This window comes from Mizuhopecten yessoensis, unplaced genomic scaffold (assembly GCF_002113885.1).
Source record: "Mizuhopecten yessoensis strain PY_sf001 unplaced genomic scaffold, ASM211388v2 scaffold8995, whole genome shotgun sequence".
Classification (NCBI taxonomy): Eukaryota; Metazoa; Mollusca; class Bivalvia; order Pectinida; family Pectinidae; genus Mizuhopecten; species Mizuhopecten yessoensis.
Window position 1 is genome coordinate 341,893 of NW_018407826.1, and position 25,941 is coordinate 367,833.

A 25,941-nucleotide genomic window follows, 5' to 3' on the forward strand; every position below is an offset into this window, starting at 1 on the left:
TGATATATATAATCAAACTTGTCTTCAGAGACCTCTCATTGTTTCAGTATGTTCCAGGATTTTCCCTGGTGTATATGTACTATATCCAGTCAAGAGACTAGCCATCTTCTGCGTTTTGACCTTCTTGTGATCAATTCAACATGTCCCTTTTTTCCATGGTAATTTGTACCTGTCTCAACCAACCTTTGAGTGACAGAGCAAGAAACAAGAAAAATTTAGTGCTACAAAAATTCAAAATACGGTTGAAATTTTTCACTCACATCATATATAAATTTTACCAAGGACTTGTAAGGTCTCCCAGAACAATCAAAATAACCTGGATCCACAACGGAACCAGTTACTTTTTGCTGTGTTGTATTCTATATACTCCTACACTCTAAGATGAGATGTAATATATAGGACAGTTGCCATGGTTTGCTAGCACATCAGTATGTACGTACACTCTGTACATGTAAGTTCCCAACCTGATGTGCATACAGAGATAGAGTCACTATAGAAAAGCATCCAAATACCAAGAGGTGTTATGGTTGTGTACCCACACACACTGAGAACCTAACATGTGTGATGGTTGCTCAATAAATTTGGCATGTTCTTGCCTACACCACAATCAGAAAAATGCATGCCTGACCCTATACTGCTTTATGCCACATACACATACTCTTTGGATACTTTTTCAGACGTTTTGTACAGATACATTTTTTTTGTAATATTTCAATCTGTTGCATTGTACAATTTCCAGTTGCATAAATGACGACGCCTTGTTTCCCACAGGCTTATCATGTGTGAAGGATTATATTTAGTTCTAACACAGTGTCGGAAAAAGATTTATGACATTAATGCCTGCTTGATGTACCTATGTATTAAATCCTATTCAATGCTTCTAAGAGTATTGAAATTGCAGTAGGGGATCAATAATGGAACATAATATGCTACAGTGTCATCCTGAACTGTGTATAGAAGTTGGATTCAGCCTCTAACTAGATACATTTCTAAGCTTGATTCAATTTGTTTGCTTTATGCATCTCCTTGAAGATTGATGAGCAAACTCACTGTGGCATGAATGAACAATGGTTTTCGTGTAATTTCTCCAGGGTTGTTGATTTAAGCTGGACACTTGGGCTACTTTCACATCAGAATATTGTCTTAGTCTTCATTTTGTCAGTATTAATGCCCATGTAAGGCTTCAGTTTGTGGGGGAAAATCAATTGGCAACCGTACATGAGTCATTGTGTATACATGCAGTCAGGTATGGAGGCAATACACTACAAAGTTATTGTTTGACTATTAAATCTGCTTACAAGCATGAATAAAATTTTCACAGAAATGCCTCACAATCCAATTTTGTTCTGCAGTAGAAGTATTGATAAATCTGTCATTATAAGTATTTCTGATATTCTCTTGCTTTGACATTAGTTAAATGGGCTGGAATTTAGAAACAAATAAGAGTTTAGAGGTGACTTTCTCATGAGGAGGTATCAATTCAATTGTCTCTAGTTGTAATACAATAAACATTTTAGTAGTGTTAAATGAAAGTGACGTGATTGTATTCAGGGCATTCAATGTGGAAATGTAATTGAATTTTCAGAAGTCTGAGTTTGAGGCATTGGTGGGTTGCAATACAATGTTAATTGATTAGAATTTTTGTTATGGTGACAGTTAGATTGAAGAAAAATACTACCTTTTTAAGTTTTTTGTTCAAAACTCTTTTAGATTTAAAGATTTGCTATCATCAGCAATTTCCTGCATTCTTCCAGAACCAATGCACTCTCACCCACTGCCGCGAGATACTCTATATAAATTGTATTCATGATCATATATATCAGGAAAGCTCTTCTGAAGTATTGATTCTTTTCAAATTTGATAAAATATTATGCTCCTTCCAGAATGATAACTTGTAATTTGTTATTAATTTATGTATGCTTGAAATGTAGCAATGCCTTTTAGGGTACTGACCAGGATTAAGACACTTCAAATGCTCCAGTTTGCTCATTGGCCTACCAGAGTTGGTTAAAAAAAAAGCAAAGTGTGTGGGCTCAAGTGGAATTAAAAAACCCAAAATGTTATAATTTATGCAATTTATTTTGGAACAATCTAAAAAGAATGTCTGGCTTAGATTACTGTACAGAAATACAGGTTCCATTATTTCAGTTGACTTGTTTCTTCTTTATTTGATATTTTGGTTCAGTTGATATATGGCTTCATGCTTCAGTGCTTATATTCTACATCATTTGGGGCTGCTTTTCAATACAGTTTCCTACAAACCTGAATTACGTGCAGAACTATAAACTCACAGCTATATGACGGAGAAGTGCAATATTTCTGAGTTATACCAACACATTACTACACTGTAGGCTCCCAGAGCTTAACTTCAAATGCGATGCCTACCCAAAGCAAATCTAGTTCTGTCAATTTGCTTCATCTGGGAGCTAGTTTATCAACACCCAGAAGACAGAAATTTGATTTCCTTTTTTGCTGGAGTGGCTCTGAGTGTGTAAGCAAGAGCTTGCTTGCATGACCAAAATGAATTCTTGGAAAAGTCAATAGCTAGCTATTGTAACGCTTCCTGATTCCTAATCATTGTAATTATACAGAACTAGAACAGCAGGAAAAAAACTCACCAGATTACTAAACTATTGGCCTTTGTTAGTATAAGTATTTCATGAAATGACAGTTTGTTGCAAATATATATAAATTAATTTCAATTGTGTTGAATGAGATATGTAGGTGTTCCTGTCAAGACTTCTGGGTTAACACTCACCAGGCCATTAAGTATGTTACTAGTCTCACTTTCATGAGAAACAAATCAAATTACCACAGCACACTGATGGTCTTAACTTCAATCTGCCTTCAGTTTGAAAGACAAGTTAACTGTCCTAAGAAATGTGGGTTGGCATTGGCAGAACAGTCTGATGACAGGAAGTGGGAGATTCACCAACCACCAATTACTGGTATTGTGTGGGAACCTTCCAACAAGCCAATGGATTCCTGACATGGCAACCTAACATTCATGTGCCTTTGATACCAACAATTTCTTGGTTTCCGTTCTGTTTTATGTCATATCATTTAAAAGAAATAAAACAAGGGGCATAGAATCTAGGATATTTATAAAAGTCGCTAAACCTGTTAATGTGTTCTGAGTAATCAATGGAGAAGTCATGTTGTTAAAAAGGAACCGAGAAAATTACCGGGCGTTTTTTTATTGTTTCTTTAATCAGTACGTACATTGTACTGCTTCAGTGAAGTATTCACACTATTATATATCTCTCTTTAATGATGATGTCAGCATGTTATAAGAGTAGATCATCCAACGAAGCTATGTCAAATTTAGAAACTATTTCCTTTTCTTTTGTTGAATTAGTAAAAAGGAAACAATTATTGTTTTGTTCTCATTTTCTGTATAAAATGTTTTAGATAACTCATTAAAATATCTTTTAAAAAATATCCTGACAATTTTCATCAAAGAACATAACACAACAGTTAAGGAATCCATATGGCGTGTGAAGTTTCCTGGGCTCCAGTTTGTAGCTGTTGCGTCTGATTGCAAATTTATACAATTCTAGAGTAGATCTTGTACAAGCAAGTTTCAATTCAATTGGGAACTGGTATAGGACCTGTCAGTGCTGTGATTGATACGCCCTTCATTCAGTATTACCTTCCACAACCATTACCAAGGTCTACAGAGCCAGTTGAAATTGCTTTCTCCCCCTCAGCTACACTATATTGCTCTTACTTGTTAACCATTGATGAAATCTCAGCCAATCCGTTATCAACATGGTCCTGTAGGAGTGCGAAGGAAAACATACATAAAATAATTTATAAATGATCTAGAGTTTACCAATGGTCCATTATAATGATAAGTGGAGGAGAGAGTTGAGTCACTTGAGATACATTATTTTACAGGAAAATATTACAAAAGATATAACAGAGACTTATTTTAATACACTATTTATGAATGTGCTTGAACCTAATCAAGTTCTATATTTATGTACAACACAATTAAAACGCTATCCATAATCAACTACCAGGGTATACACAATTTTAGGAAACAAGATTAGATACAAGGAAAGATCTTTCCAAGGTTCTTCTTCCTTAATTTGAAAAATAGGATATTTTCTGATAAATGGGAATTGATGGTTTTCAAAATTTTGATATGTTCAGTTACCAATTATTTCCTCCACTTGTCCAATGAATTTCTGAAGTAATTTTCGTGAGTTTCGCGCTCAAATCGTTATATATGGCATGTATGCCAATTGCAATCAGCAATTCACAATTAGGCCTAGATGTAGTTTCACAGGGAATTCTCCGATGTATACAATTTGTATCACATTATATGCATGCTACATGTCTAATGTGTTGAGCATGGAATACACACATACCCATTTACTGGGGAACTTTCTTTATTGGTAATGCATGGTAATCAGTCATGAATTTCAATAAATCTCCTTTTGCTGAAGTGACTTAGAGTCAAAGCCATGATTCCGCTTACAGGTATATTGTACATGTACAGATGTTAGGATGCATATTACATCACCGTTCAATGTTTGAGCCTTTTTGTGTGTCGATTTTTAGGTATAAAATGAAAGTTGAAAGTTTCAACTTGAGCTTTTTTACATGTGTTATGAAAATATCCTGGTATTTCATAATTATTCAGAATTAAGTGTCATTTCCACACATTTATATGATTATCATCAGTAATGATGTTTTAGCAGCATTCCTTCCCTATATGTTAGATCCTGATTCTGTTCTATATCTAATAGATTAATGTTCTCTGTGTGGTTATACTGACAGTTACACACTTTGAACAAGAGGTTGCTGGTAAACAGTGCATCCTATGCACCACACTAACCACTGGTCGCAGAAGTACAAACCCTGGTCAATATTTCATCATGTACAGGCTCTTTTTAACATTATGACTTATCCATTCTTAATGTGAACCTATATATATTATTATGCAATTGATTTTGTTTGCCTCCAACAAATCCCGGAATCTAATAACAATTGGTTCATTGCCTCATCAGAGTTTATATGTCATCCAGTCAGACAGTGCTTAATTGACACAAATCATTTTGTATTTCAGCAAGCTTCATGTATTGTTTGTTGTTTTTCCCTTTTTTTTCTCCTTTTATCTTTACTTTTGTTTACTTTGAATTCGTTTCCCATGCTTAAATTTCTACAATGATTTCCTAACTTGATGTCATTTCAGACAATTCATTAACGTGAAGATTTACGATCATGAAGAATACGAGAAGAATGAAACTTTCTACATTGAACTTGAAACACCGATACTGTTAAAGAGAGGCTCAGGTAAATTAGTGTGTGCCCTTGTTGTACCCCCTGTCACACTTATATATAGAATCATGGCATCGTTAGCATTAGTACGTACTGTCCTGCATTAAAGTTCACCACAGAAAATTAATGCAAGATATCATTAAGTGCATAATGAATATTATATATACATTATATATTATTTTATATATACATATTGAATACCTATACAGAAACAGCAACACTTTTTATTGCACATAATTTAGCTTCGACACAAATTGCTAGCTTATCCCCCATTTTTGATTTTGTTTTCTATCTATGACTATAGTTGTTTATGCTGTGGTTTTTTTTTAAGTTTATTTAATTAGATAGCTTTGTTTTACAGGATTTTAGTGAGAGAATAGATTTACAGAATTATAGTGTGAGAACAGATCTCATTTTGTCATTTTTTAAAATGGTTTATGATATCAAAAGAAACCCACTGTTTTGCTGGTAAAATTTGCATCTGTATAATATATATGTTTTAGATTTTGTTTATCGTGATAAGACAACGCTCATCACAGAACTGCTATTTGTTGTGGCCAATACAACACTACTGCTGTCAATATATCTTGACACCATCGCTGTGTCACGGTTCTTGCAAAATTTTATTTATTTTTCACTTTTAAATGGCAAACAACTATTCAGAGTTATGTAGTTGTGAAGATCGTGTCACTTCTGTCACGAGGTGATAGAAAGAAGAAAAAACTAATGAATTGGCAAAAGTTTGTATAGACATTTTTGCATTTGCAAGTGTGCCTCAAAGACGTTTCTGATTAAAATACAGACAGACTACTTTATATTATACAGAAAAGACCATTTTTTTTTCTAAAATTGAAAAATTGACTAACTCTGAGTGACTAACTCAAGTTAGATAAACATGATGAAACAGCAGTCACTCATTGTAAAACCTTTATTTTACAGGGCTGTAGTAAACAGCCACCTAAGTCACTGATAGCATTTGAGCATTAAACAAAAATATTGGGATAATTTATGTTTACTATTTTTTCCGGGACCATAATCATTTTTTGTTGTGATCATAATGTTACAAGCAATGCAACTTGCAAAACTACAGGAGTATCGATTAAATGCTTTTTGATGGACTTTCTGTGAATGTAAAATATTCGATCCATTCCCTTTAAACTTATGTTAAATGAATGAAAACATCTTTGTTTTCCTGTATGACCCAATGTCTTTGAATATCATGAGAATGGATATTTTTTTTATAAACTAAACAGGTTTTTTTTGCATATATTCCACATGTACTCCCAATGAGGAGTGCTTTGCAGTATATGATGATCATGGTAGGAAATATGTAAAATATGAGCAATGAATGCATTATGTGATGGCCGATCACAAACAAACATCTTATTTTTGAGTTTACACCTGTGGTTTGGTACCTTAAGTTGAAGATAAAATCCTATCTGTACTGCCTAAGTAAATACTAATGAAAGTCTCTGTTTGTGTTCTTTATGTCAGGCTTCAGGAAACTTAGTATTGATGTTAAGGGTAGAATTTCAGACACTTCCAGAAAAAAAACACCTTTAGTTTTCTGTTTTGGCATAGCCTTTGTCATGCAGTCACAACATTTTGGGATATTCAAACTGGGTCACAGTTAGCTTGAGTACCATATTTTATCTAACAAATGCCCCATCCTTAAAGACGTGCCTATTCATCGTCTGGTTTGATTGTCCCATCCCTTCACCATAAATCAATGGCATATATACCTGGTACTAGACAAAAGTGTCTTTTATGCCAATTTTATGAAGAATTTTAGAGGTTCTATAATAGTTCAAATTTTTCAAAAATTGCTAAGTGCCCAAGGTTGAAAAGGTAAATATCAAATCTTAACCATCATTAACATATATATTAATGGGTTCTAGAACTGTTTTCATTAAATGATAAAAATAATAATATAAATTTTATCATACCATCATGAATGTAACACACATTTGTTACACTACACTTGTAGTTTTTGTGTTGCCTGCAAAGTGAATGTGATATATAGGGATCCCTGTGTCAGCAAAATCATTGGTGGGGTTGCCATCCTCTCAAGGTTCCTTGTGGTAACTCTTGCATTAAAAAAATAACCAATCTAATTTGATTTGAGCCAGATCTGAAATTCAATATGGTCACCTTTGACCATCTTACATTTTAGCACCTGTGGTGTTTGTGCAGTTACTCTTAAAGGAAGGCTTTAATTTTCAGGAAAATTCTTTCGAATACTGATACAGTTTCTATTCCCCACTCAAGCTAGGTTTTGGTATGGATCCAAAATTCAATATTGCTGCCAGTAACCATCTTGGATTGTTTACAGATATGATTCCATAATATTATGTTTTGGAAAAAATAATCAGATTTTAATGAAACTTGCCTATTGTACTTACTTCCCAAGTCTCCCACTTAAGTTGGATGCTTGGCCAAATTTTGTACATAAAAGTGTATCTAATGAAATCGCTGTGATCTGATTGGCTAATGGTTTCTTGACGATATATTTTGAAGGATTGAATACTTTCTCCAAAGTCGATTTGCAAACAATGAGGCTGCTATGATCTGCTAACAGTAAATATATTTCATTCCATTCCTTCAACATAGATAACACTGGAATTCTTGTTAAAACTCAGATGTTAAACTTTAAATGAGAAATATCAATTCTCAAACCAGGAATATATTTTTGTTGGGTGCTTTTCATGGTGCAGCCAAGATCACCCCATCTATTTGCTTAATTAACTTAACATTCTTGAGCTTTCACCAAGATAATTTGTTTACTCTGACACATGTTCAATAAATATTTAATCTCCGAGAGAGTTTAAATATTATTGGATAATTGGATGTCTTACATGACTTGTATAATCATTCAGGTCTTAATCTAAGGCCATGATAACATTTTAGTTATTTCAGTATTTTTTTGCATTTGCACATTAGAAATTTTCTTTGTACTGGTATCTTAAAATAAGCTGTCCCAAAAATTGTAAAAAAAAAAATGTTATATAGTTATATAGGTTGTTATGTTAAATGCAGAGGTGAGCAACCATCACATGAAAAAACGATCAGTCGTTTTCTTTGGTTTACTCTAATGCAGTTTCATTCCTGGAAGCTTGAGTAAAGTGATAAAGAATTCACCCAGATACGAAATATTGATTAAAATGGAGAAAAAATGGCTTAAAGCTTTAATCTATTGAGGTTTGCTTTCTGGTAAAAGATGATGTCCTGAGTGATAGAAATCCTCCAGAGAACACAAGGGAGTAGGTACCAAACTCACATCATACAATATATAGGCATTTTCTCTGATGTTGTTGGCAATATTATAGGATTGAAAGTTTAGCAGACAAGTTCATTTTAGTGTTATACTATCATTGAAAAGTGCTGAAATGGAAACAAAAGTAAAAAGGCTGATGGTATCCTGTGTGTTGCAGAAAGATGGAAACAAGATTTGGTACCTGTTTTATGGTTTGTAGAGTTGGATCACTGAAGTGCACCGAGAATATTATTGATTTTCCCCTGTTTTCTCATCTACATTTCCATTTTATATTCTCTGTGTAATTTGGAGTAAATCAATCATTCTTGGTGATTTTTATGTTGCTCAAATTACAGACAGAAACATTTTTATTACAATGGAAAGAATCCCATTGCTATTAAAAGAATTGTTTTTATAATAAAATTGCAGTGGTATTAATTGCTTACAAGTTGCAGTTGTTGCCAACCGACACCTGGTCGAGAGTTTTATCATTTTAACAAAGCCAATCCCCACTACATGAATAATAAATTGTTGTTCATTCATACCTCCCTGTACTATACAACATCTACTTTGCTGTGAACTTGTAAACCCTGAATTATTCATCATCGCACTAAACACACTGCCACACAACTCAGTGGTTAATGGCTGTCTAAACAGCTTTAATCAAAGATATGTACAGTACTTCTAAACAGCTTTAATCAAAGATATGTACAGTACTTCTAAACAGCTTTAATCAAAGATATGTACAGTACTTCTAAACAGCTTTAATCAAAGATATGTACAGTACTTCCAAACAGCTTTAATCAAAGATATGTACAGTACTTCCAAACAGCTACACTATTACACACTGCCGTGGAGTTCTCTTTGATTATTTGATTATTTGATTATGGAAATCACTGGTAGTTTTCGATACATGCAATATATCAAATGTACTGCAGCTAGACAGGCTGGTTTTAAAGCTATTTAAATATCTTTCTCCTACAATGGAAACAAAAAATCAGTAACGAATGCTGTTTTTCTTTTGTCATTCATCCCTTGTCCATCACATTATCAAGTTCCCGTTCAACTAATAAGAATAATGATGCTAAATAAAGTAAGGAAGACTTCTTCATTGTTGATGTCAAATGTTATATTAAATGTACAATCACTCTTAGTGCTAATGTCAATTGATTGTCCACAGTAATTGTCCTTTTCCTAAAGGTTTGCAATCCCCAAAAAATACACAGGTGGCTTGTGGAAAGGGTACCCTTTTTGGCTTTTAGCTTAATATCCCCCAATGGTGAACAGGAAGGTAAGGGTTTGTATTCCATCTGTCTGACTGCATCATTTTGTCCAGGGCATATCTAAAATACTGCATTATTTTTAAGTACCGCTTCGGATGGTGGATAGTCGAGTACTAAAATCAGGTCTTTTGCTGCTCTATTTGCAGAGTTATGGCCCTTTGTCTACTGTTTAAAACATAATAAGTAAAAAATATACACACAATCTTAAACAATACAAATTAAGTTAAACTGCTTGAACCAAGAGTCTTGCGATTATCAGAAGTTTTATTTCATAAGAGTAGTGATATCACACTATGATACCACTTTCGTTAGAAGACTTTTAAATGGGTTTCAATGTCTTGTGTTCACTTTAAATTCCATGGAAGTGAAACTGCTAGACTTACGTATTTTGACCTATTTTGAAAATAAATCATTGTGAAGTCAAAGGAAATCTTATTACAAAATATTTCAGCTGTTTGCACAAGTGTATCTTTAAAAAATTTGAAAGACAAAGTTTCAAAATATGATTCTGATTCATGAAATCCTGGTGGACCATTAAAATGTTCATCAAAAGCTGGAGCTGGGAATGTTGTTATCTTGCTGGAAGGAAAAGAAGATTTATTTGACTTTTCATCTGGCACGTAACCACGACTAATTGTTTTCACAGTCGGAAATCAACAACTAGTTAATTATAATGGAGAAATCTAGCTTGCATAGCAAAATCATATAGAGACTTCTTTTCTAAAGATTGGATCAAATTAAAATTGATTAACTATGAATTTCTATGACAACATAACTGCATGTATTTGCCAATTATGACATTTTCCTGCTATGCAATGAATTGCTTCATGTCAAAGTTTCAGATTACCTTAAAGTTTTCCATAAACCATTTGATTGCTTTTGGAAATGCAGTCATCACTGAAAGGCCTTTGGGAATCATTGAAAGGATATCAAAAATACAAATTTAATTCAAATTATCACTTCTGTGAGAAAGTTCGTAAAAGTCTGAAGTTTCATCCAATAAATTAGGTATATTCATTGTGTTGTATGATTTAAGAACAGAAAATTATTCATTTTTAGCAATCTTTTGGGGAATGGTTGAGTCATGAAAGTGTAAAGGTAAAATTACACAGCTTTGCAGTAGCTAAAAAAGAATGGATGTCTTTAAATGTCCTAAAACTGGAGGCTATTGTATTTTATTTACTAATCATGGAAGGAAAAAGGTTTTAAAATAACACCTTATGATGTTCAATGCAGTAATCAGTAGCCATGAACTTATACCATGTACAATCAGCATCTAGCTGTGCACAAGCAGAATTTCATATTGCTAAAAAGGTAAAAAAATCACGATACTCATAATAAAAACCTTTCTGAGGTGTAACGGTTTTGATGGAACGTCTAAACTGTACATTCAATTCTACAGTTCTTTATTATAATTTTACTGATTTTGGAAATATCTAGTTCTACAAATATCTAGGACTACTGGTATGCTTGTTACTCAAGTAATGGCCCCTAAATTTTGTATGTTCAGTTTGTGTACATACATGCACACACAGTTAATCTATATGTACTGTATAAATACAGGCAATTGTCTTTTTGCCAAAAGATTTGAAATATTGATAACTCGCTCAGCGGCAACTGCATGCACTAGCCAATAACATAATCTGTCTATCTCGTTAAAGATTTCTTTGTATGCTCATTCCAAAAAAAAATCAAAATTAAGAGGTGGGATGATTAAATGAGATGTTTGAGGCTAACGTTATTGGTACATTCTTTTTGTCAAGAGTGGGAAGGATGGGATGAGGTGTAATTTTTTTTTTTTTTTTTCCAATCTGAACACAGACTTCAAGTTAAAATTAACACTTCATTCTTAGCATGCAACTTAACTTTTTTTGCAGTTAACAAGATTATGAAATAGAATGGTACTAAGAAGAATCTCTGTATTAATGATGGTTTTTAAAATCTTCCTTTTTGTAGTGGAGGATCTAGGTCTTGCAGATAAGTATCAAATCCACGGTTTTGGATTTTGATTGATATTATATTGTCTTAATACTATCCCGTATGGGAGTTGATTGAATTGGTGCATTCACACATAATATATATCTACTCTCCCAGGCTGGTTGGTTGATTTATCCTGCAGCTCAGTTCTTAGACCTATATATTTTGTGTTTTGACAGTTCAAAATGGAGGTAAAACATTCTTCACTGCTTAGATGAGCTTCATTTTTTTTTTTTTTTTTTGCAAATGCCCATGCCAGCATGTTTTCCTATGATCTGAACCTCCAAAATAATTATCATTACCTTGTAATCATAATATTGTATTTCAGTTAATAATTTTGTCTCTTTTTTAAGATTGTTTTTAATTATTTCAGACTAATATTATTATTAATTCAAAAGTGTTTGTGGACCACAAAGATTTAGAATTCCTGATTTTGGCCGAGTAGTAGTGTTATCCAGTGAAATATTGTTGACCTCATGTTAACCACTTCTGACGGTCACAACACTTGTGTCTGGTCATCTCGTCTTGGTATAGTAGTATTATATGTCCTCTATTTGACATGTGATTGGTCAATTTACGTCAAAGTACTGCAACATATCTCTGACTGTATGTTAAATGGTAATCGTGATGTTTCTAACCATACATGTAAATTCAGCATTTTCGTATTTGACTTGCCATGTGACCTGTATCCCATCCCTATTTCAGACAAAGCATGAAGACTAAAACCTAGTAGATTATCTGGTTACATTCAAGATACATTGTACACCCTAGATCTGTCAATCAGGCTGTGTGAAACTCAAAGGTTTCACACACTACAATGTATTCCTTATAGCAACATTTTTGCTGCATAATACATGTGAGGCTATTGAAATCCTTTAGAAAATAGTTCATACATGTAACCAAAGTCTGATAACATTTTAGATATACATGAAATTGGTTTCCTTTTATCTTGTATCAATGTTGATGTCTTGTGCAGGAAGCTATGCAAGTCAATTAAACAAATTAGTGACAGCAGATTAGTGGATGTTGATACATTCTATTAATCATTATTAGTGAGATATTTGAGAACCTGCCAAAAGACAATTTGTTGAAATAGAGATAAACTTACAAGGTAAAGTCATGATGTTCATTTGTAAGATTATCCCATTATTCCAGGTATCTTGAATGGCTAGCATTGAGACCAATGTTCATGGCATGGTTATGTCTCCTTGAATCGGACAACATGAGCTTCCATATATATGAGAATACATTCCTGATAATGTCAGAAAATTTAGATAAGTTTCAATAAAAATAATTGTATAATTCCATCAGTCAAAAGATCTTTACAAACAATATGAAATATATTTATATAGAAAGGATTTTGAGTTTGATTTACAACTTATAAAATCATAGTTTTATTTGGGCCATTAATTCAAAGTAAAGAGAAAAAGTATTTTTTTCTGAGATGTTGAATTCTGTGAAACCAATGTATGTATTTGAAAAGAAGTGGGGTCGAGTTAGAGGTTATTGGAAGCTCAGGTTGTTAGATTGATAAGGCAGTAGCTGAAAACCTGTGTAGCATGGAACTTTCCCTTTAAACCATTTCATGATTGGATAAGGTGCTTTATGAAAATTATCTCTTATAAATATTTATACATGTATGCATTTAAAAAGATGTTTTGATTTTGAACAGGGGTAATTTGTATTCTTCATTTGAACAGGGGTAATTTGTATTTTTCATATTAAATACATTCAATCCATTGAAACTTGAGCTTGTGGTAAATAAAAATGTATTAAAATTAAATATCTATCACAGAACTTGTCTTCATTGAATAGAAATTATTTTATCTGTTTCATATATTTTCATTTCTGGGTCATTTTCATTTTCAGGTACATTTTCTTGATATTTAGTAATAGTAACCAATGGCTTTTTATTAGTAAAACATATTTTCTTAAAATGAAATGGAATATGAAAAATTATATTGACACAATGTAAATAAGGGTAAGAAGGCATTTAAAAATGCTATGACCACTTCTGGAGCTCTCATAAAAAACATAAGACTTCACACATAATGTATCTAGCCAATTGGTTATTATCCATGAGAAACAGTTTTGCGGGTTAATAAACAACTCTTTTACGCATTTATTACTGAATTTGTAGTTTTGAAGTAGAAGCTTTCCAAAGTTTGCTTCAAAAGTTTGGATTCAGTCTGATGTTAAAAAAGTTTCTGAAAATGCTATATATTTTACAAACAGATGATTTATTGGTTTTGAAGTCAACAAGAATGCTTATTTTTGTTGTAATTATTTTACTAGGTAAATGTGAAAATATGGATGTGGAGGATACAGATGTGGACGAAGAAGGAAAACCAAGGCTTGGTGAAACCACCAGGATCTGTGTCAACATCCGTGAGACGGTTGAGTTCAAGGTTAGTTCTTCAGAAATGTCAAGGTTACGCACTGTACAGAGTTCAAGATCATGCTAGTTCAAGGTCATCAATCTGAGTGAAACAAGATGGTAATGATTTCCTATCACCATTAACAGGTCTACATAGTCACAGATTTAGTGTAATTCTATGAGCCAATATTTACTTTGGTCTATAATGGAGTACATTCTAGTGTTTTGTTACATTTTTGATGAGTTGTGTTATATTGATGTGGGCTTAGACATACCAGTCCTAGTCATTAAAGAGCCATGTGTATTTATGTGTGTATATGTATGAATAACACTTCATTACATTTTTCCAATAGGTGACTATATAATCCAGATATTTGTTGAAGTATTATAAGAAATGTTGTAATGGCCTATAGTTTAAATATATCATGATAGGGATTTAATAGGAAGCATCCTTGTGGTTAACATCTTTGTATGATCATTATACACAAATATACTCTTTACAGTAAAGTAAGAAATCTCTTATTCTGTTGAATGGTATGTAATCAATTATACTGATCCAATGTTAGCCTCGAGTGTAGTGGATCAACATCATCTGTCAATAATCAACAGCTGTATCATTAGAATTCCTTGTTGGCATGGTGATCTTTCTTACCCAGTATAATAAAATATATCAAATAACATTCAAATATCATTACAATCCTCTTGAGAATAAAGTAATGTAATAGTAGGGAACAGATAAATTACTGGTAATACTTGAAAATCGTGATTGATAAATCAACTAGGCAATTCATGTTAGACAGAAGCCCCGTTAGATTGATTGGAAACAAAAGCAGTATGAAGCAAAGTAAACACCACTTAATACAATCTGTCTGTGGATTGCATTTCCAGTTGAACCTCTTGGGTATCTTGAATTCTTGCTTCAGCCCATCGTTACCACAAACTTTCATTATTCTGCCACCTGTTGACCTCCATTGTCAAACCTCTGGTGTCATTGTGGGTACAGGATTGGACAGTTTCATTATCTATTGTCTGGGTTCCAGATAATCATTCCTTACTACAAACTTTGTCAATAGTCTGTAGGAGCTTATTCAATAGCCAGTGCTAAAGGCTAGCATTATGTTTGCTGTATATATCAATTCCCATCAGAATTGTTGTAGCATTACCAGTAATACCAGTATTGTAAATGAAATCTTCATGCAACGTTGGCACCACATATGGTTCCAATTTTTTTTTTTAATAATCATTGTTTCTTCAATATAGTAATGTCTACTAGTGTCTGCTTACTGTACGGGATACAGGTTTAGGCTGCTTCCCACAGCATTTTACCGTCAGGGAAAAGTAATAACATTGCCAAATCTTTGAAACATTCCACTGCCCTCCTCCCTTTTACTTTTTTTTTTTTTACATATAAATAAGATAAAAAAAAGTCAATTTAATCTTCAGTTTTATATAGGATTTATGATTGTTTGACAATGTAGACCTTAGATCTGATTTGATGAAGTCATTGGACTGGCACCAACAATGTCAGTAAAGAGTTTGGCAATGCCAAGTTATGTATTGACAGTTAGGGATTGAGGTGACCCACATAAAGCTCATGTAATAAGCAAAGGTGGCTTTGGTTGATATAATTTTAACTTCAGCGGGATCATCATTTTATTTCTTGAGTTCAAAGTTGATATCATAAAGGTCTACAAGAATTATCAATGTTTGGTTAGATGTATGTAAATGGGATCACATTGGTCACAATGATGTCAGAGGTCATCCTAGAGATCAAAGGTCGTTAAGCTTAAGGACGATTTTGAAAGTCAATGAGGTCCTGACAGAACAAATTTAGTATGTATACTATTTTTGAAACCAAGTGACAAAACCTGATGTATATATATACTTTAAGATATCATCTGTTATGACCTAAATGTTTTTTGTGGTTCATTATCTGTGTATCTCAATAAAGGTTGTACAGCATGTAAATGTGTGTTCCCAGTGATGATTGCCAACACTGTCAGGGGTTTGATGCCACACGAACACCAATGCATTATATATATAGCCTTCAGCTCATCACAACTTATCACCTGTGCTTCAACACATTTTGCATCTTTTCATCTTCATAATGAAGAACACACCATTTTCTTGATGCTGATAGAGCACCAAAGTGGATCAGCCAATCTGCCAACATAAACCATATGATAGTTATTGGTGCCAGACAGCCACCCTATAAGGGTGACATTCTGGACTGTCTCCTGTGGAGCTTAGCATCCTCCTGGTATCATCTATATCAGTAATGTTGTCCTAGAGCCATGTGGAATTTGTTTCATTTGTTTGATTTTGATGAACACAGATTTCAGGAAAGCTATTTTTATGAGGGTAATATAGAAGACAGGGAGAGATGGTTAGCTGCATGCATGCAGGGACAACCTAATGGATGTGAAGTGGAAAATGCATCAGAACTTGAGTTGATATAATGTGTATAGGTAACAGATATTATATATCTGACATGATGGTGAACCATTATAGTATCTTGTTAAGTGTTTCTCTGTAGCTCTGTTCTGGCTTGTACTGTTATAGAGGGTTCTCACACATTTGGCATATCAGTGCTACAGGAATTTGTCATGCAAACTCTACACCAAACTGCACCAAGTTGATAAAAGTCTATAAAAGAACCAAAGTGGTCAAACATGTCATTGCTTTTTATATGAAAGGAACACTTTAGCAAACCCATTTACATGTGTATAAGAACTTTCTTGAAACCAAGATATTGAAGTTTAAACTTACAAAAATATTTTTCATTTTTTGTGTAATCTTGCAATTTTAAGCTAACAGGTTTTTGGATCATGAAACAGTCTTAGAAGTCCGTCCAAAGTTGAATTGTGTCCATTAAATAAGTATTTCTTCTGCAAATCATTTAACATTTTGTGAAAAAGTATATACACTGTATTGCAATACCTGATTGTGCATTTCCATATAGCACTAAAAAGCTAGGCAGCAATCAATATAGCTAGAGCCAGTCTACCATATATATACTGCAACAGGTTAGTCCTTATATATAGCTGGAGCATGTCTACACAGATAGAGGTGTTAGGCGGTGAACTCAGGTTTAATAACTTGTTTATCATGAAATATTCACCAGTATGGAAAGTGTAGGAGTAGATTGATGGCTCATTACACACTAATTGTTATTCATAAACCTTCTGAAGACAAACAACACTCCTTGTGGCAGAGAATATCTACCTTTAATTCTTCATTCCTGGAAGATTTTCACATCTTGATTGTAGATACAGTGTGTACTAGTGTAAGTGATGTCTCCTTCATTTTAGTTCAGTAAGTAGGAAGGAAATCTTTAAAATGAAAACCTGAAAATCTTAACCTGACACATTTACTGCTACAATCATGAATACTTCATTACATAGCCTATACATTCCTCCACCTTACATGATTCCAATTATACCTGCAGAAATGGTACAGTAAAGTTTCTTTAGATAGCTAGACTTGCATGACAGAGTAAAGAAGTTCACAAAGGGATGACGTTGTACACTATACAGTCTTTTTTTACTGAAAATGTTCTCTAAATTCCTGATATTTCTTCTAGGAAGCAAAGGTCATACCTATATAACAGGTCTTCAAATGAGCCTTTTGAATGTAACAGAAAAAACGTTTATCAAAGACCCCACCAAACAATCTGTCGTATGTATTAAGAGTAACCAGTGCTATTCAAATGACTCCTGGATGCGTTTGATGGTATTAAAATTTGACATTTACTGTACATGCATACACTCATATGTTAATTCAGTTCACCAGGTTTTAAAGCAAAGACACATCTTACTTCAGGGATTGACATGAGATATATGTCTTCTGTCTCCTATTCTCTTGACATACATAATTTTATTTCTTCGTCAATAAAATGTGTTAAAACGAGAAGTACGGTATTGATCAGGGTCAAGTCTAGATTTAACATAAGTCAACAGTGATTGATTGAATCTTCAACAAACTTACAGTCATGGCACAACTTTGGAAACTGCTGTAGATTATTTCCCCAAGACCACACACTTACTCGGCTAAGGGGTTAGATTAGTAATGCAAGATATATAGAAACTAGGACTGTGTTATTGTGCAGTAGGATATCATGTTTGAAAGAATAACAAATATCAAAAGTCCATTTAAATATTTTTTGTTACCAATTTCATAACTTGTTGCCAGGTACTCTTGTAATGTTGGAAACTGCTAACATTGCTCAAACAGTGGTGATAGTTGTGGTGATGTGATTCCGACAGTGGTGATAGTTGTGGTGATGTAATTCCGACAGTGGTGATAGTTGATGATGTTACTGTGACATTGGTGATAGGTTGTGATATTATCTTGACAACGGTAATATGTGAGATGGTTTGGAACATTGTAACTTAAGGGCCAAGGTTTTGATTTTTGGAATGTGATGACCATTTAGAACTAGAAACATTGAAGGTGTTACAGTTCTTTTTTATAAAATCTTGTCAAGATTTTGACCTTTGATGTTTGTGATATTTTTTGAACACAAGAAGATGATGGTGTATCTACTTTCCATTGCCAACATTTGGTCATCAGCTGATGGATGTTATAATTTGGAACATAACAACTACAGATTGTTACTGTTCTGTGGCCATACCTTTGCTATTGAAAAGGAAGGAATAGTTTGAAACTTCCTATGATATTCAATTTATTGATACTTATGTCTGTGGGACCTTTGAAAAAGAAATGGCAAAGAAATCAAAATGTCAGGCTGAAGTGGACAGTATGGGTCTGCACAGAGAACACCACCTGGTGCCAGTGGTGGGACATCAATATATAATAATTGTGTTAGATCCAAAGCACCTCACTAAATGTCGGAAACTATTTGCAGTTAATTCTGTTTCAAACATCAACACTAACACTTGCAGAAGGGATGCTGCTAAAGCCTACGTGCCTCTTAGACATTAATGTATTTCTGGTACATCTGTGTTGTATTGAATTAAGAAACTAGGATACTTGCTAATAATAAGGTTTTGGTGTAATGTATCAAGACTTTCTTGAAGAAAAAAAATTCTGAATGATGCATCTACATTAATTGTATTCCTCTATCTGAATCGATTCAAAATATTATTTTACCAAATCTTCTATGGGATTCTCCAATCCTTTTATATTTGGTTCAATATTCTAAACGGATATGGATATGGATTGCTTTACTTTTGTTCCTCAAAGATAGTGTACTATTTTGGAATCCATTACATCAAAGACTGATGATGAGAGTGAAGTTATATGGATTCACAATAGGAGGTTGATATCCCCCATTGAGTAAAATGGATTGAGTTTGTTTGAAGAGCTTGAACTACAGTAAATAGTTCCTAGCTTCTAGCATACATTTTGTTTACCATGTAATGATTGCAGACACTTATTTAGACAGGTATGATGTGTGTACTTTTTCCTGAAATTCATGAGTAATTGATTTGTTTGTCCAAATTCTTCAAATATAGAATCTGTGTAGAATTTCCACTGTAAACAGTAATCTTTAATGGCTATGGCACATTTTTCTGAAATAATTTAGGAAAATGTGTACTTAGGGGTGGGAGTTAAACTGATTGTGGCCATCTGAGGACCTTCTTCCAAAATCAAATATTCACCAGGAACATTTGTGTTTAAGTGTGACAGTGGTTAAATGTACGGGTTCATGTGTGCTTCATACAATACAATGCTTTGGAGATGATTGGGTCGAATGTTAAAGCAAGGGTTGTCACGGGTACATAATTTCAAATGTAGCTATCAAAGCCAGACCCATGCATGGGTACTTGTTGTAAATCATGTTGCCATGCAGTATCACAAACTATCACCTCTATCAATAAATAATGTTTGAAATGCTCAGAACAACTGTCCATGTTTCTTTGTTTTAGCAGAGAGCAATGCATAAAATTAGAAAGACGATTTGTGTTGAATCTATATAAAACAACATTGTATTATCCTGTAAGAAATCTTCTTGGTGGCACAGAGTTCATATCGAAGTACTAAGTGATACATTATGAATCAGGTTCCATGAAATGAAAACATATCTATATTTCAGTATTTACATATCTGTTGTATCAATTCTAATTAAACCTCCCAATCCAAATGTTGTTGTGGAAATGTACCACAGTGACATATTCCATGTGAATGTTTTCTAATTGGAAACTGTTCAGGACTTCTCGGCCTTACTCACTATACATATATATGATCAGGGGCCAACCTTGTTAAGACATATTCCCTGTGAATGTTTTCTAATTGGACACTGTTCGGGACTTCTCGTCCTTACTCACTATACATATATATGATCAGGGGCCAACCTTGTTAAGACATATTCCCTGTGAATGTTTTCTAATTGGACACTGTTCGGGACTTCTCGTCCTTACTCAGTATACATATATGATCAGGGGCCAACCTTGTTAAGACATAACATTTATGTACATGTATTGACTAAAATTCCTGAATGATTTCCAATTGATGTTTGTCACTTGACAGAAATGTTTAACAAAAAAACACCCCACTGTTCTCAAAATAATATCTGTTCGAATATAAGTGAAACTGTTTGTTTAAAATACGATGTATATCATGATCCAAGACAAACCTGACCCAGAAAGATAAAGTAGAATTTTCTTTATTGTTTTAAATGAAAATATATGATGCTTAAAGAGCAAAATGTTTTCCTTCGTTTATCAATAGAGACAGATGTCCTATAGGTTTGGTGAATCTTTTATTTCTATTCCTCGAATCCATCTGTACTTGACAACAGTTATAACGTTAATTTTAATTTCCCCAGAATGTGGTTGACAAGCTGTTGAAGAAGGCCAATGTTTCCCTGGTAGTGGGAACCTCCTCCTGGAGGGAGCAGTTCGTGGAGGCTATCACAGTTAGCGCTGGTTAGTGTACTTCTAGCATTTTCACTCTTGATTTTGAAAAGAATTAATGCTGAAAATTAAAAGGTCGTAAGGGTTATGTGGTATGCATATTGTGTACAGCTGACCTTAATATCCAAACTTACAACGGTACTGTACCAAGAAAAATGAAAAAATTAGGTCATGATAGCTGCTTAAAAGAAAGATGTAAATCCACACCTGTTTCATTTTGTGTTTTAGCTTTCAGCAAATACTTTTGGTTTTCGGTCCCGTCAATAACCATATAAATGCATGTTAAATATCACATGTCTGGTATATATTTACTTCTGAACTAAAAGACTGACTATTATAACTGTTATATATATATATTCTGTATGCAATGTAAAGTGCCTTTGGAGTAATTATTATAAATATGATAAGAGTACTATATAAATGTTATATATTTACAGGTGAGGATGATGATGAGGAGGCAGAGGAGAAACTTCCATCCTGTATGGATTATGTTATGCACTTCCTCACCCTGTTCTGGAAACTTCTCTTCGCTTTTGTACCTCCTACGGGTGAGGCTGCCAGTACTACAAAAAGTCTTTCACAATACAAAATTGATGCATTATTTCTTATCTGTATTTATCTTTATATTAGCTCACCTGGTCCGAAGGACCAAGGTGAGCTTATGCCATACCGTAGCGTCCGTCATCCGTCCGTCGGTCCGTCTGTACGTCAACAATTTCTTCAAACGATAACTTCTTCTTAACCACTGATCGGAATTTGACTAAATTTGAGTGGAAGCATCCCCAGGTGGTGGCCATTCAAAATTGTACAAATGGTGGGGCTGATTTGGGGCCAAAAGGGGGTAATTTGGCTATATTGCTATAGACGACTTCTTCTGTAGAACTTTGTGATAGATATTTATCATATTTAACTGGAAGCATCACTAGGTAATTGGGATTCAAAATTGTACAAATAGTGGGGCTGAGGGGCAGGGCCGAAAAGTGTTATCTGGGTATATTGCTGACTTCTTCTCTGGAACTAAGAGATGGATATGAACCATATTTGACTGGAAGCATCCCTAGGTAGTGGGGATTCAAAATTGTACAAATGGTTGGATTGACCCCCAGGGGGCTGACGGGTGGGGCCAAAAAGGGTTATTTTGCTACATTGCTTTAAGCGACTTCTTCTCTGGATCCAGAACCAAAAGATGGATATCAACCATATTTGACTGGTAGCATCCCTAGGTAGTGGGGCAAATTGGCTTTATTGCTATAAACGACTTCTGTAGAACTATGCACTGGATTTAAATAATATTTGGTCGGAAACATTCATGGGAGGTGGGGATTCAAAATTGTACAAATAGTAAGGCTGACCCCTCAGGCTAAGGGGTGGGGCCAAAATTAGTTTATTACTTGGAAATGGTTGAGATTCCTACCCTATAACCATATGAAATTGCTGAGTATAAAGAGAAAATGCACATATTCTTCCAGGATGGCTCAGGGATCTGGCTCCACCCTTGGAGACTTAACCCCTTGGTCATAACTTCGAAAAGGTTGAGATCCCCACCCCAAAACTATATTGACAATTGTTGGGCATAAAGAGACAAATGCTGTCATGATATTAAAATGACCCCAGGATCTGCCCCACCCTTGCAAACTTAACCCTTTGGTCATAACTTTGAAACGTTGAGATCCCCACCCCCAAAACTATATATACAAATGCTGGGCATAAAGAGACAAATGTAGTCATGATATTAGAATTGACCCTGGGGTTTGGCCACAACCCTTGGGACCTAGTTTCTTAGTCACAGCTTGGAAACAGTTGAGATCCCCACCCCATAATTATATAACCATACATAAACTTGCTGGGCATGAACAATCTAATACAGATATGCTGCAAGGTTTGGCCTTAGGGTCTGTCCCATTCCCTTCGATCTTATTAGTAGAATATTTTGCCATGATTGCTTAGATAACCAGGTGAGCAATAAAGGCCCTCAGGGCCTCTTGTTTTGTCATGTTTTGTTTCCATCATGTCCATCAAGTATTTAGTTTCATATAAATTCAATCTAAGGCTAGATTTGACAAACAATATACAAACAACAATATAGTTGATTTTTACTGTATTGATATAAATATTGTATAAAGATTATACCAGACAAGCTTTATATAAATGTTAAGGTGGTTCATGTTGATCATTGCAGTGTCTTTATAATCTTGATTTAAATGGCTCGTTCATTGAATACAAGCTTGAGTCAGTGACTAAAAATTTCAAGTAGGTACTAAAAACTACTTGTTCCAATACCTATGGCTCCAGATCTTCATGTTTCTCTATAATACAAACACAGATCTTCATGTTTCTCTCTAATACAAACACAGATCTTCATGTTTCTCTATAATACAAACACAGATCTTCCTGTTTCTCTATAATACAAACACAGATCTGAATTGCAATGTGCCATTATATTGGTTTATTGTTACACCACTAATAGTTGATTAAAATAATTAATTCATAATGTATTTTTTGTGAATTGCTTGCAGACTACTTCGGCGGATGGGCTTGTTTCACAGTCTCCATTATAATGATTGGTGTACTGACTGGATTGATTGGTGATCTGGCTTCAGGTTTTGGTTGTACAATTGGACTAAAGGATGCCGTCACTGCCATCTCCTTCGTTGCCCTTGGAACCAGTATTCCAGGTATAGTATCAATAACTAAGATTGGAAGATACCAGCCTTTCACCTTACTTTTAACATCACATTAACATATTACAGAGATATACTGGCCTTTCACCTTACTTTAACATCACATTACAATATTACAGAGATATACCGGCCTTTCACCTTCCTTTAACATCCCATTACAATATTACAGAGATATACCGGCCTTTAAACCTTACTTTAACATCACATTACAATATTACTGATATATACCGGCCTTTCACCTTACTTTAACATCACAATACAATATTACTGAGATATACCGGCCTTTCACCTTACTTTTACATCACATTACAATATTACAGAGATATACCGGCCTTTCACCTTACTTTAACATCACATTAGAATATTACTGAGATATACCGGCTTTTCACCTTACTTTAACATCACATTACAATAGTACAGAGATATAACGGCCTTTCACCTTACTTTAACATCACATTAGAATATTACTGAGATATACCGGCTTTTCACCTTACTTTAACATCACATTACAATATGACTGAGATATACCGGCCTTTCACCTTACTTTTACATCACATTACAATATTACAGAGATATACCGGCCTTTCATCTTACTTAAACATCACATTACAATATTACAGAGATATACTGACCTTTCACCTTACTTTAACATCACATTACAATATGACTGAGATATACCGGCCTTTCACCTTACTTTTACATCACATTACAATATTACAGAGATATACCGGCCTTTCACCTTCCTTTAACATCCCATTACAATATTACAGAGATATACCGGCCTTTCACCTTACTTTAACATTACATTACAATATTACTGAGATATACCGGCCTTTCACCTTACTTTAACATTACATTACAATATTACTGAGATATACCGGCCTTTCTCCTTACTTTAACATCACATTACAATATTACAGAAATATACCGGCCTTTCATCTTACTTTAACATCACATTACAATATTACAGAGATATAACGGCCTGTCACCTTACTTTAACATCACATTACAATATTACTGAGATATACCGGCTTTTCACCTTAATTTAACATCACATTACAATATTACAGAGATATCCCGGCCTTTCATCTTACTTTAACATCACATTACAATATTACAGAGATATCCCGGCCTTTCATCTTACTTTAACATCACATTGCAATATTACAGAGATATACCGGCCTTTCATCTTACTTAAACATCACATTACAATATTACAGAGATATACCGGCCTTTAAACCTTACTTTAACATCACATTACAATATTACTGAGATATACCGGCTTTTCACCTTAATTTAACATCACATTACAATATTACAGAGATATACCGGCCTTTTACCTTACTTTAACATCACATTACAATATTACAGAGATATACCGGCCTTTTACCTTACTTTAACATCACATTAGAATATTACTGAGATATGCCGGCCTTTCACCTTGCTTTATCATCACATTACAATATTACAGAGATATACTGGCCTTTCACCTTACTTTAGTATCACCTTAAAATATTTCAGAGATATACCGGCCTCTCACCTTACTTTAACCCTTTCAACCCTATATAACTTCAGTAGACTCTATCAGGCATTGATCACGATAAATTTATTATGGTCTATAGTGGCGAAAGGGTTTACATCACATTACAATATTACAGAGATATACTGGCCTTTCAACTTATTTTAATATCAAATTAAAATATATCAGGAATATAACAGCCTATCACCTTACTTTAATTTCACATCAAAATATTTCAGGAATATACTGGCCTCTCGTCGTACTTTAATATCACATCAAAATATTTCAGGGATATATCAGCCTCTCACCTTACTTTTAACATCACATTAAAATATTTCAGGAATATACCGACCTCTCACCTTACTTTTACCCTTTCACCCCTATATAACTTCAGTAGACTCTATCAGGCATTAATCAAGATGAATCTATTATGGTCTATAGTGGCGAAAGGGTTAACATCACATTACAATATCACAGAGATATACTGGCCTTTCAACTTATTTTAATATCACATTAAAATATTTCGGGAATATAACACCTATCACCTTCCTCTAACATCACATGATAATGTTACTTCATTCACTTCAGTAAGCCCCTCTTTGACAGTAGGTATTGTGGTATGGTATTTTCTTAATTAAGTTAAGTCATGGTCAAAGTTTTGCTTTGTTACTAATGTTATCTGTC

The 25,941-nt window shown here is 34.0% G+C and overlaps 1 protein-coding gene across 3 annotated transcripts in view; it reads left to right on the forward strand.

Annotated features, from left to right (window-relative positions):
• Positions 1–25,941, forward strand: part of LOC110457039 (sodium/calcium exchanger 2-like) — a 73,695-nt gene that overhangs the window by 41,554 nt on the left and 6,200 nt on the right. Inside the window, exons 3-8 of one of the 3 annotated variants that reach the window (XM_021508131.1) lie at positions 5,204–5,304; positions 11,982–11,993; positions 14,098–14,210; positions 20,970–21,069; positions 21,495–21,605; positions 23,574–23,732. In XM_021508131.1, coding sequence (XP_021363806.1) covers positions 5,204–5,304; positions 11,982–11,993; positions 14,098–14,210; positions 20,970–21,069; positions 21,495–21,605; positions 23,574–23,732 — 596 coding nt within the window. Of the gene's footprint in view, positions 1–5,203; positions 5,305–11,781; positions 11,803–11,981; positions 11,994–14,094; positions 14,211–20,969; positions 21,070–21,494; positions 21,606–23,573; positions 23,733–25,941 lie in introns of all 3 variants that reach the window. The other 2 variants (XM_021508130.1, XM_021508132.1) reach the window with 2 other exon arrangements.